This window comes from Terrapene carolina, unplaced genomic scaffold (genome assembly GCF_002925995.2).
Source record: "Terrapene carolina triunguis isolate 2854851 unplaced genomic scaffold, T_m_triunguis-2.0 Scaffold238, whole genome shotgun sequence".
NCBI lineage: Eukaryota > Metazoa > Chordata > Testudines > Emydidae > Terrapene > Terrapene triunguis.
In genome coordinates this window covers 14142515-14160262 of record NW_020664589.1, presented here as the reverse complement: position 1 = coordinate 14160262, position 17748 = coordinate 14142515, and the positions used below count along the sequence as shown (strand labels likewise).

The window sequence follows — 17748 nt, the reverse complement described above, 5'->3', positions numbered from 1 at the left end:
ACCCCCCCCCCCCCCCCCCCCCTGCAGCCCCCCATTACCATTCCCCCCAGACCCCCCCCCCCAACAAGCTCCTGTGCATCCATATTTCCCCCAACACCTGGATCCCACACTGAGCTGCCTGCACCCAGATTGCCCCACACAGAACCCTCTCAACCCACACCTGAGTCCCCCACACTTGGATCCTGTCTTGCTGAGCCTGCCTGCCCGCCCACAGCTGGTGCACTTGGCACAGAGGGACAGGGCCCTGGGATGTTTCTGGGGCACGCCCGGTCCTTACGCTACGTCAGGGTTGGGTGCAGCCTCACCACTGAGTATGTGTCCCAGGGGGCCGGAGCTGCACAGTAATCTCCCACCTCTGTGCAGCCAGTGGCCTTTGCTCCCTAATGCCATACTGGAGCCTACACATTTATTTGACAAAATTTGCAGAATTTTAAAGTATTGCGCGCACAATTTTTACTTTTTTGGTGCAGAATGCCCTCAGGAGTAATCTTGTATTCTTAGCCTTCTAGTTTCTGAGACTCTAGGGTACACTCAGTTCATGATTTAAAGATTTTCTCTGCAACAATGGAGGCAAAAAAACTTTTTTCCAAATGCTTGCAGAATTCATTGCAGGATTGTGGGACCATTGGGCCTGACTGTTAGAGGTGACAGGCATCCACAACTCTAACTGAAGTCAATGGGAAATGCAACTGCTCAGCACCTTTGAAAATTAGGCCTTGAGGGTCATAGCCTGCTCACCTTACTTGCATGAGTACTCTTACTGAAGTAAATCAGCGGCATTAGTTATGGAAGTAGGGTGAGTGTAGGTATTGGCTTTAAAAAGGGAAATGTCTTTGAATTGTTTTACCAGAATAATTCACAACAGTTGTCTAGCTGACAATGTGAAGTAATTTTAAATTGTTGCTTTCTGTAATAAGTAATTTTTCCATACTTAATATGTTACATTTGAGTATAGCATTGTAAAGTTGGAGGTGGATGCTTTTTGTAGTGTGGGTGATTTGAAATAGCACCTTGAAATATGTAACATAATTCATCATGAGAAAAATTGAGCACTTTCTCTAGTCTCCAAGTTAACCAAAATGAAGGAAGTGTACCTCTAATGAGTGAGATTTTATAAGTATTTGTACTTTATCAGTATCCTGTCATCTCCTGCTACTTGGATAAAAAAATGTTTTACTTCCATGGCTTTTAAAATTACTTTAGAAAAGCAAGTAACCAAGGATATATTCTGCAATTTATTGAGATCTGCACCTCTATCCTGAAGTCACTGAGGCTATGCATGCAAGGTTCTACCTGTGCAGAGCAAATTGCAGTATCTGGCCCTAAATTGCTACCTTGTTTATAGCAGTCTTTAAAATAATCTATATAACTTTTTTGCATTGGTTTCAAAATCAGATAGGCTTGTTTTTGATTCAGTTTACAGCAAGCATTGGTACAAAATCAGAAAAAAATTAGAGGAAAGGAGTATCGTTAGATTTTACCTTAGATTTAAAAACAGTTACTTGAAAGATTTAAGTATTAAAAGACAGACCTGTAAAATTTTGTTCATCAGTGTTTTTTATTGTTTGCTTATCTACCCATGGAAATTTATTGTATGGACCATCATAGCTTGATGTTCTTAATAATAAGTAATATGAGCTTTATTTTTGTATAATAATAGAAAACATCATAACTTCTAAATATTATCTCCAGTTAATGGTTACCTCCCAAGAGCATTATTAGAGTTACTCTTGTTGTGGCAAATGTAATTGTAGCATGTTATACTTTTTATAATTTCGTGTTATACTGATCAGAGATACCTATTGTAAACATCTTTTCCCATAAATACTGGCTACAGTATTTGTTTAAACTTGCAAAATCTTGCACAACTTTTATCTAGTTTGACTATTTTATAGACTTGTTTGCTCAAGTATTGCACACAGATGGACAGGCAAGTAAAGGTTCTGTCTTCACCACAACCATTGCGGAACTAATAACTATGGTTTGTAACCTGTCCTTTAAATCAGCTTCTGTACCCAATGACTGGAAGATAGCTAATGTAATGCCAATATTTAAAAAGGGCTGTAGAGGTGATCCCGGCAATTACAATCCAGTAAGTCTAACGTCAGTACCGGGCAAATTAGTTGAAACAATAGTAAAGAATAAAATTGTCAGACACACAGAAGAACATAGCTTGTTGGGCAAAAGTCAACATGGTTTCTGTAAAGGGAAATCATGTCTTACTAATCTATTAGAGTTCTTTGAAGGGGTCAACAAACATGTGGACAAGGGGGATCCAGTGGACATACTGTACTTAGATTTCCAGAAAGCCTTTGACAAGGTCCCTCACCAAAGGCTCTTACATAAATTAAGTTGTCATGGGATGAGAGGGAATATCCTTTCATGGATTGAGAACTGGTTAAAAGACAGGGAACAATGGGTAGGAATAAATGGTAAATTTTCAGAATGGAGAGGGGTAACTAGTGGTGTTCCCCAAGGGTCAGTCCGAGGACCAATCCTATTCAACTTATTATTAAAAGATCTGGAGAAAGGGGTAAACAGTGAGGTGGCAAAGTTTGCAGATGATACTAAACTGCTTAAGATAGTTAAGACCAAAGCAGACTGTGAAGAACTTCAAAAAGATCTGACAACACTAAGTGACTGAGCAACAAAATGGCAAATGAAATTTAATGTGGATAAATGTAAAGTAATGCACATTGGAAAAAATAACCCCAACTATACATACAATATGATGGGGGTTAATTTAGCTACAACTAATCAGGAAAGAGATCTTGGAGTCATCGTGGATAGTTCTCTGAAGACATCCACGCAGTGTGCAGCGGCAGTCACAAAAGCAAACAGGATGTTAGGAATCATTTAAAAAGGGATAGAGAATAAGATGGAGAATATCTTATTGCCCTTATATAAATCCATGGTACGCCTACATCTTGAATACTGCATACAGATGTGGTCTCCTCATCTCAAAAAAGATATACTGGCATTAGAAAAAGTTCAGAAAAAGGCAACTAAAATGATTAGGGGTTTGGAACGGGTCCCATATGAGGAAAGATTAAAGAGGCTAGGACTTTTCAGCTTGGAAAAGAGGAGACTAAGGGAGGATATGATAGAGGTATATAAAATCATGAGTGGTGTGGAGAAAGTGAATAAGGAAAAGTTATTTACTTGTTCCCATAATATAAGAACTAGGGGCCACCAAATGAAATTAATGGGCAGCAGGTTTAAAACAAATAAAAGGAAGTTCTTCTTCACACAGTGCACAGTCAACCTATGGAACTCCTTGCCTGAGGAGCTTGTGAAGGCTAGGACTATAACAGGATTTAAAAGAGAACTAGATAAATTCATGGAGGTTAAGTCCATTAATGGCTATTAGTCAGGATGGATAAGGAATGGTGCCCCTAGCCTCTGTTTGTCAGAGGGTGGAGATGGATGGCAGGAGAGAGAGATCACTTGATCATTACCTGTTAGGTTCACTCCCTCTGGGGCACCTGGCATTGGCCACTGTCGGTAGACAGGATACTGGGCTGAATGGATCTTTGGTCTGACCCAGTATGGCCGTTATGTTCTTAACCATTTAGAATAAGTATCTTTCTCCCTCATGCTTAGTTTAGAAACTTTAGATGTATGTCACCTTTAGAACTTAGATTTATAGACTTTAAGGCCAGAAGGGACTATCATGATTGTCTAGTCTGACCTCCTGCACATTGCAGGCCACAGAACCCTGCCCACCCACTCTTAGACCCATAACCTCTGGCCATGGGTGGTGGGTGGAGCCCCACTCTGGAGACGCTAGCCACCAGCTCGGCCCCTTCTGCCCACGGCCGGATCCACAAGCCCCCCCTGGCCAAAGCCCCAAGCCAAGCCTCCCCCTGCCTGGAGGAGCCTGGCACTGGCTGCAGCCATGCCATGCCTCCCCTCCCCAGACCCAAACCGCCCATTGCCCAGAGGAAAAGTGTCTGTAGAAGATGCTTTTTGATATGCCCCATTCAGGTTCCGGGGTGACTGAGGAGGTGGTATGTGCCTCCTCCACTGCCCTGGAATCTGCATGGGGCATAATAAAGCAAAAACTTCGCTGCCAAACCCTGCAACCAGGGGTGCCGCAGCAGCGCTGGGGGAGTCAGAGCCTATTATACCCACCGCCCATGCCTCTGGCTGAGTTATTGAAGTCCTCTAATCATGACTTAAAGACTTGATGTTACAGAGAATCCACCATTTACACTAGTTTTAACCTGCAAGTGACCCATGCTGCAGAGGAAGGCAAACCCCTACAGGGTCTCTGCCAATCTGACCTGGCGGAAAAACTCTTTCCCAACCCCAAATATGGCAGTCAGTTAGACCTGAGCATTTTGGCAAGACCCAACAGCCAGATACCTGGGAAAGAATTCTCGCTAATAACTCAGAACTCTCCCATCTAGAATCCCATCACTGACCGGTGAGGATATTTCTAACTTTGCAAATAGCAACTGTATTTTGCCTTTTGTACTTGGAAATTTGGTAAAATGTCTAGGGTGGAATCTTGTCAGAGTGATTATTAGAAATTAAAACTGAATGGTATTTGCTTATTCATAAAATGAGTTATTACTGAATTAAACTGTATGTTGACAACATCCCTGGTACCTAGTATTTTATGTCATCTACAAGTCTACAGCAGCTTCTGCAGATGCTATCCGTTTCATAACAATGTGTCTCTGTTTTCCTAGATTTCCTATTGATCACCCAATCTTGGAGGGGAGTGAGGGGCAGGTGTATGATTTTTGAGTGACCTGCCAGCCTCGCTACAGAAATCATAACTGGTTAAAATAGCTACCAGCGTGGATACACAGCTGCAAGCTGTATCCATGTTTATGGGATATTAATGATGAGCAGCAAAGCCACGGGTCAAATTTATGATTTTATAGTAAGTATGAGCAAGGGTGGGGGAGCGCATGTGTTGTGCTGGGAGACATGTTTTGATTTGTGCAAGTGGTGAATGAGATGTGTGTACTGCAGTGAGGGATTATTGTGTGTGTTGGTCCTGCTGTGGGTGTTTGTGTTGATTTGTATGTGTGGAGTTGTTCTGAGAGATTTGTGTTGTTCTGGCAGGGGATTGTGATGGGAGATTTGTATTGTTTTGTGAAGCTGATGAAGGAGGGGTATGTGCTCTGGTGAGTGGCTATGTGTTTTGGGTTTATTCTGTGTGATAGTAGTGGTATTGTGTGGATAGTTGTGTTGACTTGTGCCTGCGGGGTTGTGCTGTGGGATTTTATGTTAAGTTGTATGGGTGGCAAATTAACCTCTGAAGAACCGTGCAATTGGGCAAGTAAACCATCATCTATACCAGGGGTCAGCAACCTTTCAGAAGTGGTGTGCCGAGTCTTCATTTATTCACTCTGATTTAAGGTTTTGCGTGCCAGTAATATATTTTAACGTTTTTAGAAGGTGTCTCTCTATAAATCTATATTATATAATTAAACTGTTGTTGTATGTAAAGTAAATAAGGTCTTAAGGTTTTTAAAATGTTTAAGAAGCTTCATTTAAAATTAAATTAAAATGCAGAGCCCCCCGGACCGGTGGCCAAGACCCGGGCAGTGTGAGTGCCATTGAAAATCAGCTCGCGTGCCGCCTTCGGCACCCGTGCCATAGGTTGCCTACCCCTGATCTATACAGTCTCCTTATATCATGAACTCATTACAACCAATTAAATTATTGAATGCAAATTAGCTGTAGAGTAAGGGTGATGATTGGTTGAGTTACCTTTAATATCACAATGGTCTGGGATTGTTGGCATAGATACATGCCTTACTGTTTTTATTATATACATAGATTGTTGGAATACTTAGTTTTTAAGGGTCTTTTATCTACCTTGTGTAGGGTGACCAGAAAGAAAGTGAAAAATCGGGCCGGGGTGGGGGCTAATAGGCGCCTATATAAGAAAAAGCCCCAAATATCGGGACTGTCCCTATAAAATTAACAAGGAGTCTGGTGGCGCCTTAAAGTCTTTAAGGTGCCACCAGACTCCTTGTTGTTTTTGTAGATACAGACTAACATGGCTACCCCCTGATACTTGACACCTATAAAATTAGGACATCTGGTCACCCTAACCCTGAGACTTCTGTGCAGTGAGGTGGGGGGCATCTCTCTGAAACTATTTTATTGTTGTCCCACAATTGTTGCAGCTTGACATACTGAATAGGAAACATGAGAGACACCAGGGCCTCACAAAATGCTGGGAGTGAGACAATACTTCAGTTGGGTGGTCCAGCATAGTTTAGAGCCTAAACACCTGGTGAGCTCATACATAATGGGTTGAAAGATACACTTCAAAGAACCTCTCATGCCCACAGCAGTGCCTGATAGAACTTTATGAAGAAAAAGGATATACCTATCTGATATACCATTGTGTATTCTAGATTTGTAGAAATTCCATTACACGCACAAGTCATAGAAAAATTTAAAAGGGATATTTTCTTGTTTTGTTTTTTCTAGAAGCAACTGCACCTACATTTTTCCCCTTGTGGTCCAGCAAGGCTCCCGGCTTCTCAGCTATCACATCTCTTTGGGGGTGACATGCATCTCTTTCCCTTCCCACCGTGTTTTTTCCAGGCTGCACAGCTCACAGCCAACACTGTGATATCCCCAGTAAGACAGAGTGCCTAAACATGTCAGCATCTCTCATATGCTCTCTCTATGAGAGAGTAACTACCTACAGTTTTAGGCTGCAGATTTTCTAAGCAAGCACATTTATTCTTTAGGTAAAAAGATTAAAAACAAAAAACCCTACACTCAAGTTATTAAGCTTACCAGAGAACACCCCACCTTCCCATCTGTAGCAAGGGCTCTGATTGGTGTCAGTCCTTCCAACCCTTCCCTAAGGATTGGGTCCCTCCTCTTGGACACAAGGTCTTGTCCATTTGCTGGATCAGAAAGAAGGCCCTGAGGCAGTTTAAACTTAGGCCATTTATCCCAAAGTCCTTTCTTTGTCTGTTGGTCTCTACAGAATCCAGTTTAAAGCAGTATATGCAAAAACAATGAGGAGTCCGGTGGCACCTTAAAGACTAACAGATTTATTTGGGCATAAGCTTTCGTGGGTAAAAACCCACTTTTTCAGATGCATGGAGTGAAAATTACACTTCAGTCTCCCTGGACATTCTATAACAGATTTAAAAGTAGCCATACTTCAACAAAAAAACTTCAGAAACAGATTTCAAAGAAAAACTGCAGAGCTACAATTCATTTGCAAATTTAACACCATTAATTTGGGCGTGAATAGGGACTCTGAGTGGCTGGCTCACTACAAAAGCAATTTTCTCTCTCTTGGTATTGACACCTCCTTATGAATTATTGGGAGTGGACCACATCCACCCTGATTCAATTGGCCCTGTCAGGATTGGTTCTCCACTTGTAAGGTAATTCCCTTCTCTTCATGTGTCAGTATAATAATGCCTGCATCTGTAATTTTCACTCTATGCATCTGAAGAAGTGGGTTTTTTACCCACGAAAGCTTATGCCCAAATAAATCTGTTAGTCTTTAAGGTGCCACTGGACTCTTCGTTGTTTTTGTGGATACAGACTAACACGGCTAACCCTCTGATACTTGACAGTATATGCAAGTCTCTCCGGGTGGTGGTGCCTCTTGGGAGGTCTTCCAACCTGAGTGAATTTGCCTAATCACCTATCACTGTTCCTAGTTCTTGGAGGGTTGTGGTACCACTCCCCCATGGAATTACATACAGTCCCTGGCTTGCAATGATACAAAGCTTAATACAGGAAGATCTCCCAAAGATATTGCAGGAACTGCCATATCTGTCACAATCTATACCTTTAGGATTTAATACTACCATTGAATAAACCAAACAAAACCTGCCTCAAGGCAAGGAGATGACCAAATACAGATATGTTTTTAAACTGGTGACTCAGCTGAATCATTAATTTGTTGATATATGTATATATTTGTTACAGATTGATTGTTTATAAGAAAAAAAGGGGGATGCGAGGACATAGGCGCCAACTTCCCCTCTTTCCCCTGGGTGCTCGACCCCCCCCCGACCCTGGCCCCGCCCCCACTCCACCCGTTCCATGAGGCCCTGTCCCCATTCCAACCCCTTCCCCAAAATCTCCGCCCCCTCCCTGCCCCTATTCCAACTCCTTCCCCAAATCCCGGCCCCACCTCTTCCCCGCCTCCTCCTCTGAGCACGTCACGTTCCCGCTCCTCCCGCCACCCCCCCCCCGAGTGCAGCAGCTGGGCGGGAAGCGCTGGGAGGTAGGCAGAAGAGTGGGGACGCGGTGCACTGAGGCGGGGAGGACGAGGAGGAGGGGCGGAGGAGTAGGGGAGCTTGGCTGCCAATGGGTGCAGAGTACCCACTAATTTTTCCCCGGGGGTGCTCCAGCCCCAGAGCACCCACAGAGTCGGTGCCTATGTGTGAGGATATGTGCACTGTTCTTTACATTTGGAGGAGGAGGCTGGGGAAGGGTCTAGACTAGTGGTGGGCAACCTGCGGCCCATCAGGATAATCTGATTGCGGGCCGTGAGACATTTTGCTGACGTTGACCGTCCGTAGGCACGGTCCCCTGGAGCTCCCATTGGCCAGGAATGGTGAACCGTGGCCACTGGGAGCTGCGTGGGGCCATGCCTGCAGACAGTCAGCGTCAGCAAAATGTCTCGCAGCCTGCAATCAGATTACCCTGATGGACCGCAGGTTGCCCACCACTGGTCTAGGCAGAAGCTCTGCAGTAAAATTGATAGAGACAGAGCAGCTTGATTGATAGTACTATTTCCTTTATCCTAATAAAGTTCATTGCTCAATGTAAGGAACTCTTTCTGTAAATCTTCTTCATTGTGTGGTACACCATTCATTTGGTTGTTATATTCTTGGAAAGGTCAGCAGAATAAGACAATTGACAGTGTTCATATACTGTGGCAATCAAAAGTAGCTATTGGTAATAAATTACTAGAGCTGTGTGGGAACCAGATGTTCTGTTCTGTGGGATACTCTGTGATTTCCAAATTGGAACAAAATGTCAAATTTCAAAATTTCCCAAGAAATGAAATTTAAAAAAATTTGTTTCAGGTTAATTGAAACATTTTTGTTCTGATTTTGACTTTTTCTTATAATATAAAATACATTTCTAAACCAAACATCATTTTTAAATAAAAAAAATCAAAACATTCCATTCTGAAAATGTTGATATCCATGTAATTGTGCACAGATCAAAAGCAGAATGAAGTCTTAAATTAGGGAGTTTAGTTGTGCTGACATTCTTCAAAGCCATAGGATAGGGAGGGAGGAAATAGTATTTGTTAAAGCAGCATTTTCAGAGATCTGATGTTAATGATTAATCTTTAGATAAATACAGATAACACAAATATACTTGAGTGAAGCAGAAGCCAAATACCCTTTCACCAAAGTTTCACTAGTGTCTTTGGTTTCGTGCTTGTGCCAATCATGAATACTTTAAGCTTCATTTGTATTTTAGCTTTTTCTGGAAGAAGTTTGAGTCAGGAGCAAACGTAAGTAAAACACGGTCTGTTTACTGGAAATACTGCTTGATGATGGTAGCCTTGATGATGGTTTTGATATTTAAAACAAAGGAGATGACTACTGCACATGCATAGAATATTTGTTCAACAAATTTCAGAAGTATTCTCAATAAATAGACTTACTGTGCTTACGTACACTGAATGCTGTATGTGCTGCTCTGGAATGATAGCCATTCCAATTTAAAAAGAACTGTATGAATTTAGGTACCGATTCTGCAAACATTTATGTACATGTTCAAGTATGGTTTTGTTGATTTCAACAGGAGTACTCAAAATAGTAAAGTTAATCATGTGTGTAAGTTTTCACAGGCTAGGACTGGGGTTTGTTTGAGGTTTTTTTGCACTGATTATTTTACCAGGTTATTTTAAATATCTCAATACATATTGACTTGAAACAAAGAGAGTTCTAATCAGAATAGTTTTGTCTGACACGTATACAATCTACTTTTTCAAAAGCGCTGAAGGAACCTCTATCACAAAAAATAATTTGCATTTAAAAAAAATGTTTATCAGGAGATCAGCCTTTCAAACATTGTTCCTGTCTATAATTAATAAAATCTACTGCAATTACCAGATCTTCTGATGACAAGGATTAGGCTTTGTTTGATAGCAGGCGTGAACTTTAGAATTGTGTCAGGGGTTTCTTTTTAGAAAGAACTAGCTGTGTGCTGCGTTATAAGCATACTGAACTTCCCACAACCAGGCACGTACTGAAGGAAATGATAACTCTTCATAAATGTGGATCTCTTGTTGAATCCCTATTTTGTAATTTTTTTTGTTTACTATCCAGGAAACATTTTTAATAGAAAATGTCAGTATAAATAGAAGTAGATCAAATCTGTAGCCCTCAGCTTTGACTGTATACCTTTAAGTTAATTTTAAATGAAAATAATAAGCACAAAAGAAACTGACAGTTCCATTGTCTGGTTTTTTTTTAATTTTATAGATATGTTATTACAGCACCAAAGATCTTTCGCGTTTTAGCATCTGAGAAAGTGGTAATTCAAGCTTTTGGATATGAGACTGCGTTTCCTGTCAGCATCTCTATTAAAAGTTTTCCAGATAAGCGTACTACTTATGCTTCTGGCCACACTCAGTTATCTCCAGCCAACAAATTCCAAGGCTCTGTAACCTTAACAGTATGTATTCAAAACAGTTCTTGTTTTCTCTTATGCTTGCATTTGACTGTAAAAATAGGTTGGATTGACTCCACTATGTTGAGTATCCAGTTTCTTTAACTGTTAAGAGAAAGGGCCTGATTCTTCAGTCTGCTATACCCATTTTGTGTAAGTGTAATTCTTTTGAAATCCTCAGCTATGAAAGTGTAAAACTGGTATAATAGAGTGGAGAATAAGGTGCCAAAAATGAAAAAAAAGTATTAATATAATTTTTGTTCTTTCAAAGTGACATTTTTCTGTAGTGTAGTCACACCCTTTCTTCCACTGGTGCAGTTGTGCACAAGGAGATAAAAAAATCAGCAAGAAAAAAGGTTTGTTCAAGTTTTAATATAAAAAACAATTCGTTTTAGTATAGGAATAATTGCTCCAAAAGAATGTTGCTTTATTGCTTTAATTATCTTTAATGTCTATGGTCATATCTCTCAATTGTCTAATTACCATGCTGATGATCACATCAGTTATCCAAACATGTTCTTTGTTTCCATGGACCAGACAGATATGTTGTGTTCTATATTTTGTATTGAACTAATGGTATTAGCATCCAACTAACTAAGCCTTTAAAAAGGAAAAAAAGGAAAAGTTAAATAAGGGAGAAACAATGGGTATGGACAAGATTGATTAATTGTGTGCTCAATCTAAGAAAACATGCTGACTGGTTTAGGGATGAAATTAAGGCCCTGTTGAAGTCAGTGGCAAAGCTCCCATTAACTTTGATGGGGCCATGATTTCACGCTTGGAGTGAAATGGAATTTGAATGAGTTATACAGTAACTGTATGTTGGTCCCTCTAGTCACATATTTTACCTCTGGAAAGGCCAGTAAATGGTGCCTCAGAAGAAGGTGAACCCCAATGTAATGCTCATGACCATTTATACATTGTGTACATGGAGAAGAAATTCCTTCATGATGCTGGTGTTGATGAACGTATTTAGTAAATAATTAACAACAGAATGCTAATTATCATTCAGATATTCTATTCAACCAAAAATGCAGGGGGAAGTCATAGGTTGATTATTTTAATATTTACCAATATTTATTTGTCTCTCCCCACAATCCCTGGCAGATTCAACCAAAAGATTTGCCAAGATCAGCGAGTTCAGTCCTGTATGTGTATCTGGAAGCTAGTTCTTCACATTTTACAAGAGAGAAAAAAATGCCAGTTACCTATAAAAATGGATTTCTCTTTATTCAGACGGACAAACCCATTTATACTCCTGATCAATCAGGTACAATAATGCCTGTTTTTTCTGTTTGGCTTAAAGCTTTAAAGTTAGTCTATGTTGCCAAGGAATTAGGATTTAAATTTACTTTAAACGATCAAACACATTGCTGGATTTTCACCAATTGCTTACTATCTAAGCAGACAGTGTATTTGAACATCAAAATAATAATTTACAGTGTGTTAGCACTTTATAAACTAATTATTTCATGCAAAATTCTTTCCTTCAGTCCTGCTCTCCACCTTACATCATGAAGTGTTTAACACATGAGTAAACTGAGGCACATAGGACAAGAGAAAGATCTTTGCTGAACATATGTTCAAAAATATTATTGAAGAAATACTTCATTGAAAAAAATGAATTGGATTACTATCTTTGTCGAGATTGACTTTATAGCAGTCTCCTCCCACAGAAAAATGGAATGCTGGGATCATGGAAGTTAAAGAATTTATTATGGATTTTAATTATTTAATCTGAAGTAGTTAGTGAAAAATCTGTCTATTTATATTGATAGCATGAATAAATGGCTCAATGTATTTCTGTAGTGGGGGTTTCAGATATGCAACAAATCAAGAATATCCTTTTAATACTAAAGATTTTTAGGAATAAATATGTATAGAAGCTTAAGGTTATTTGAACTTTTAAAAATTTATTATAAATAATTCTTACAGTGAAAGTCAGGGTTTATTCTTTGGATGAAGAACTGAAGCCAGCCCGAAGAGAAACTGTCTTAACTTTTGTGGTGAGTATGTTGTAATTTAATTTAATATTGGCATTTTGGAGACCATAAAGAGACTATAGTTAAATAGTAAACCACTCTGCTCTAGTATGGAAAATGATTGATCTCCACATATTTTAGAAAATTAACAGTGCTTGTCAGCGAACAAGCAATTTAATAACCTTTTGGAAGTCCTAAAAGTGACTTGGCACAGTTGGACAGAGCTTGTACGTCTTATCTCAAGAGTAGCCTCAGTGGAAAAAACTGATTTACCACTTATCTCTAAGGAAAGGATTTGTGGGAGAGCTTTCATTGCATATAAGTTGTTTTTTGGTGTTGCCATTTCTTTCATTTCAAATGCAAAGGAATCAATAGTCTCAATATTTGCTTTAGTGTCATTACCACAGTAATATAATAGTGATAATATTGAGCATCATGTGATAACTATCTCTTTTAAATTAATTTAATTATTGGAGCCCAAGTCAGATGTTTTGCCAGAGTTTCAAATTCTGGTGAGTTAGTCATTCCCAAGTTCACAGTTTAGTGCTGTTTTAACTCCTGTATCACACATTTAATCAGAGGATTCAATTTCAAAGTTAGGGCATGATCCTGAAAACTTTTAAGCACATGATTAACTTCATGCCTGGGAGCAGTCCAATTAATATCAGTGAGATTACCCTTGTGTGTAAAATTATTTGTATGCATTTGTTTTTCGGAATGAGGTCTTAATTTTGTGTAGTTAAAATCTCAATGCATCAGACTGAGGAGTTTTACATGTTGGTGGAAGAGTCTATAAAATTAAGATGCAGTTTCAGCATATGAATTGTTTCAGAAAAAGGTTTGTTTTCTGTTCTGTGAAATGGACAAAACCTGAAGAAAAAATGATCCTGATCATGCTCCCACTGAAGTCACTAAAGACTAACTCTCCTCTAAATGTGCCATATGAGCATGTGATGTTCAACTGTCTGTAACTTTTTTTTTTCTGTTTTGATCTAAAGGATCCAGAAGGAGTAAAAGTGGATATTATAGAAGAGGAAGACTTTACTGGAATTTTATCTTTTCCTGACTTCAAGATTCCTTCTAATCCTAAGTAGACTTATGTTTGTTTTAAGCATTACTTGTTAATGCCATTTCTCAAAGACTTTGAAACTGCATTTTACTGATACGGAGGGTACTTGAGTTACATGGAACTGGAAATTTCTAATCATTATTATTATTACTGTTATTATTTATTATTTGTATTACTGTAGTGCCCAGGAGCCTGAAACATGGATCCCCTCTGTGCTAGGTTCTGTACAGACACAGAACAAAAAGACACTCTTTGCCCACAAGCGTTTACAATCTATGTATAAGACAAGAGACCACAGATGGCTACAGACAGAAGTACAAGGAAATAATGAGACAATATTGTCTAAACAGACAAGACAGACTGTGTGGGAGAATGGCTGTAACATAAGCAGAGTCAACTATATGATGGCAGCAAATGTCATGTTAGTTCTGCGGCAGAGGTTTTCGGGGGCGGGTGAATTTACTTAGGAGGGGGATCTGCTAAATGGGAAGGGAAGGAGGAGGAGTTTTTGGTAATGTGTATATCAGCCATGCTATAAGGGTAATAATAGCCATGCTGTCTCTTCCTACCAGTCAGATCAGAAAGCAACATTAACAGTAGCCATATAGGAGGCTCACTTTCTGGTCTTTCTGCTATATATGGAAAATGCCACAGTGGAAACAGGGAGTAGAGAGAAGTGGCAGGTGAAGATATTGATAGATAAAGTTACAATTATAGCACAATGATAGGCCTGTCATGTTCCAATGCCTGAGAACATTTAAAAAACTATAGACTTCTCTCCACTCCGAGTCAGGCATGAAGTCAGAGACCCAACGACTTCCAGGAGGGAGAACTTTTAGATACACTCAAACACTAGTGCTAGTTATAGTTTGAAAGTAAGTGTATGAACATTTAAACAGGGAATTTGTTGTTGTTTTTTCTCTATATAATCTGTGTGAGTGTAGTAGGGATAGAAAGATATTATGTGGCAAGAATAGATATATTTTTGCAGTAATAAAATCCAAAATAAATGCCTCATCATTTTCCTTGAATCCTGTAGGGGGTGCTGCAAGTACACTGGGTGGGCAAAGTGGTACTAATGGAGATTTTTTAGAGCAGAATGTTTTAACCGATTTTCTTTCCACTAGAAAAAGTGAACAGTATTTTCAGTCATTTAAAAAAACTGATTTCACATCCCCGTCAGGTCTTGGGTTTCTCATAACACTAGCCTTACATCGTTTGGACTGGGTAACATAAACCCCAATGATTTCAGGCACTGATTTTATGTACAATAGCACCTCAGACAAACACAAGAGTTACAAACTGACCAGTCAACCACACACCTCGTTTGGAACTGGAAGTATGCAATCAGGCAGCAGCAGAGACCCAAAAAAAAAAAAGTGCAAATATTGTACAGTGCTGTGTTAAACGTAAACTACAAAAAAATAAAGGGAAAGTTTAAAAAAAAGATTTGGCAAGGTAAGGAAACTGTTTCTGTGCTTGTTTAGTTTAAATTGAGGGTTTAAGCTGTGTTAAGTCAATGTGCAGTTGTAAACTTATGAAAGAACAACCATAATGTTTTGTTCAGAGTTACGAACGTTTCAGAGTTACGAACAGTCTCCATTTCTGAGGTGTTCATAACTTAGGTTCTACGGTACTTATTATTATTAATTATTTGTTTGTGTTGTGTTAGTGTCTGCAAGCCCCAGACATGTACCAGACCCAGCTGGAGTTCTACAAGTTCCCTTTGGAGGATTTACTTGATCAGATAATGTGTTAAAAATACATCTTTTCCTAATGACAGGTTTCAGAGTAGCAGCCGTGTTAGTCTGTATCCGCAAAAAGAACAGGAGTACTTGTGGCACCTTAGAGACCACAAGTACTCCTATCTTTTCCTAACACTCTTAACCAAAAACTGACAGCTTGCAGTTTAAGACGCAGTCTCCCTACAAGAACTGTTTATTAGTAGATCAACACACAGACTTTGTCATCATAAGGAAAAAAGGTGTATTTTTAACATCTCAACCAGCTACTACAACTTACCTTATCCACATTAGGATTTTAACATGTGTTAACAATACACATTTTCCTGGGGTAGACATGGATACAGTTTAACACATATGCTTTGGTCCAGCTCTAACCCCAAATGTTTGTTCCAGGATAAAGTGCAAGCATTTGGGGAGTGTCCAAACTAGGCGTTACAAATATTACAACTACCTCAAGTTAATTAGCAATCAGTCAACTCTAAATAAAAAATCTAGTGTAGATAGATCTTAAGGCTGTGGAAAGATGTACTTTTAACCCATCTTAAACTAACCTATGGTAACTAACCCTTGTTACAACTTTACTGAAGACAATGCAGTTGTAGTACATGGGTAAAAAGGAACCTAGTCAAGGTTTGCCTGCATGACTAGGATAGGAACATATGTGCAGCTTTGTGCAGGCTTTTCTCTCACAAAAAGCACTCAAAACTGTAGATTATTTATTGAAGCAGTCTCCAAATTAGAATTATTAACATAAAAACTATATTATTGGATGACAACATTAATTCTCATCTTTAAAATGTCATAATTTTTTTATAGGTATGGTGTCTGGAAGGTTGAAGCCAAGTACAAAAAGAGTTTCACAACTTCTGCTGTTGCAAAATTTGAAGTCAAAGAATATGGTAATATATGATTGTTCCTAGGTTTTTCAATTCTGAATATTAAGTAAGAAAGTAATAGCCTTATTTTTCAATCCCTTTAAGTATGCAGTTAAAATCTTTTCAAACATACATTTGATTCTTTGGACCATTTTCAATTACATCTTTTCATGTTGATATTGCTTAATATTTAAAATTACATTTAAGTTGTTATATTTAACTTTCTGCTTAATTTTCAGCAATGCCAAGCTTTTTCATCTCCATAGAACCAGAAAAGAACATAATTAGTTCTGAGAAATTTGAGACATTCAGGATTACTGTTAAAGCTAGGTAAGGAGATTTGGTCTCGATTTTCATTTTTTGTTGTTGTTGTCTTTTCTTCACTTCAGTGGAAGGAATCCCCCAGTCTCTAAGGGTATGTCTACACTTCAGCAGGGAGCATGCCGCCCAGTCTGGGTAGATAATGTGCTACCTCTGTTCAATCTAGTGCACTAAAAATAGCAGCATGAATGTTGCAGCAGGGGCTAGCCACCTGAGTACAAGCCTGCCTGACCTGCTGGATCAATATTTATGTGGCAAGCCCATGCTGCAGTGTCCACACTGCTATTTTTAGTTCACTAGCTTGAGCAGAGCTAGAGCATGTCTGTATACCCAGGCTGAGAGGTATGGCCCCAGCTGCAGGCTAGATGTACCTGAAAGGTCCTCCCATCTTTTTCCCTTTGACTACCTTCTCCTCAAAAAGTCATATCACTGAAGTGGAACAGGAATGGCTGCACTTTCCTTCAATACTTATCAACAGTGGTTTGTATGTTGGTCAGAACGGTTTGACAGAGATACATACAAGACCATTTCTTTCCCATGCCACCTGTTGTTCAGAGCCTGACTGCTTATTAAAAATAAGTGCATATGATATTTTATGTTCAGCTTTTCTGTGTCCATTGCAATAACAACTTTAAAGGAGTATTTTTATTGTTCGCAAGGTATTTTTATAACAAGAAGGTCACCAGGGCAGATGTTTATATGCGTTTTGGAATAATTGAAGGAACTGAAAAAAGGATGATGAAAAGAGCAATGCACGTAACTGAGGTAAGAAAAAGCTAAGCCATTTTTATTGAGTTCAGGCCTGATACAGCTTCCATTGAAGTCTTTCCATGGAATTGAGTGGGAGTTGGAGCAGGCCTCTGCAGGCCAATGCAATGGTTTGCACTCTCAGTTATTTAAAGTCAACACATCCATTAGGGATGTAAAAGTTTAACTGGTTAACCAATAAGCACATTCTTATCAGTTTTGGCTAACAACTAAACTCCGCTGCCCCCCACATCTGGGGTCCCAGCAGCCAGGCCTCTGGGCGTGGTCCAGTGGCCGGGACCCTGGGCGTGGGGAGGCAGCAGAGACCTGGGCCGGGATGCCGGGTGCAGGCAGCAGCGGAG

The 17748-nt window shown here is 39.5% G+C and overlaps 1 protein-coding gene across 1 annotated transcript in view; it reads left to right on the top strand.

The window, feature by feature from the left end:
- Positions 1 to 9366: 9366 nt before the first annotated feature.
- Positions 9367 to 17748, top strand: part of C5 (complement C5) — a 49236-nt gene continuing 40854 nt past the window's right edge. The window contains exons 1-8 of the mRNA XM_024206695.2: positions 9367 to 9484; positions 10461 to 10653; positions 11755 to 11917; positions 12583 to 12653; positions 13628 to 13719; positions 16260 to 16342; positions 16558 to 16648; positions 17299 to 17404. Coding sequence (XP_024062463.2) covers positions 9420 to 9484; positions 10461 to 10653; positions 11755 to 11917; positions 12583 to 12653; positions 13628 to 13719; positions 16260 to 16342; positions 16558 to 16648; positions 17299 to 17404 — 864 coding nt within the window. The 5' untranslated portion in view covers positions 9367 to 9419. The remainder of the gene's footprint in view (positions 9485 to 10460; positions 10654 to 11754; positions 11918 to 12582; positions 12654 to 13627; positions 13720 to 16259; positions 16343 to 16557; positions 16649 to 17298; positions 17405 to 17748) is intronic.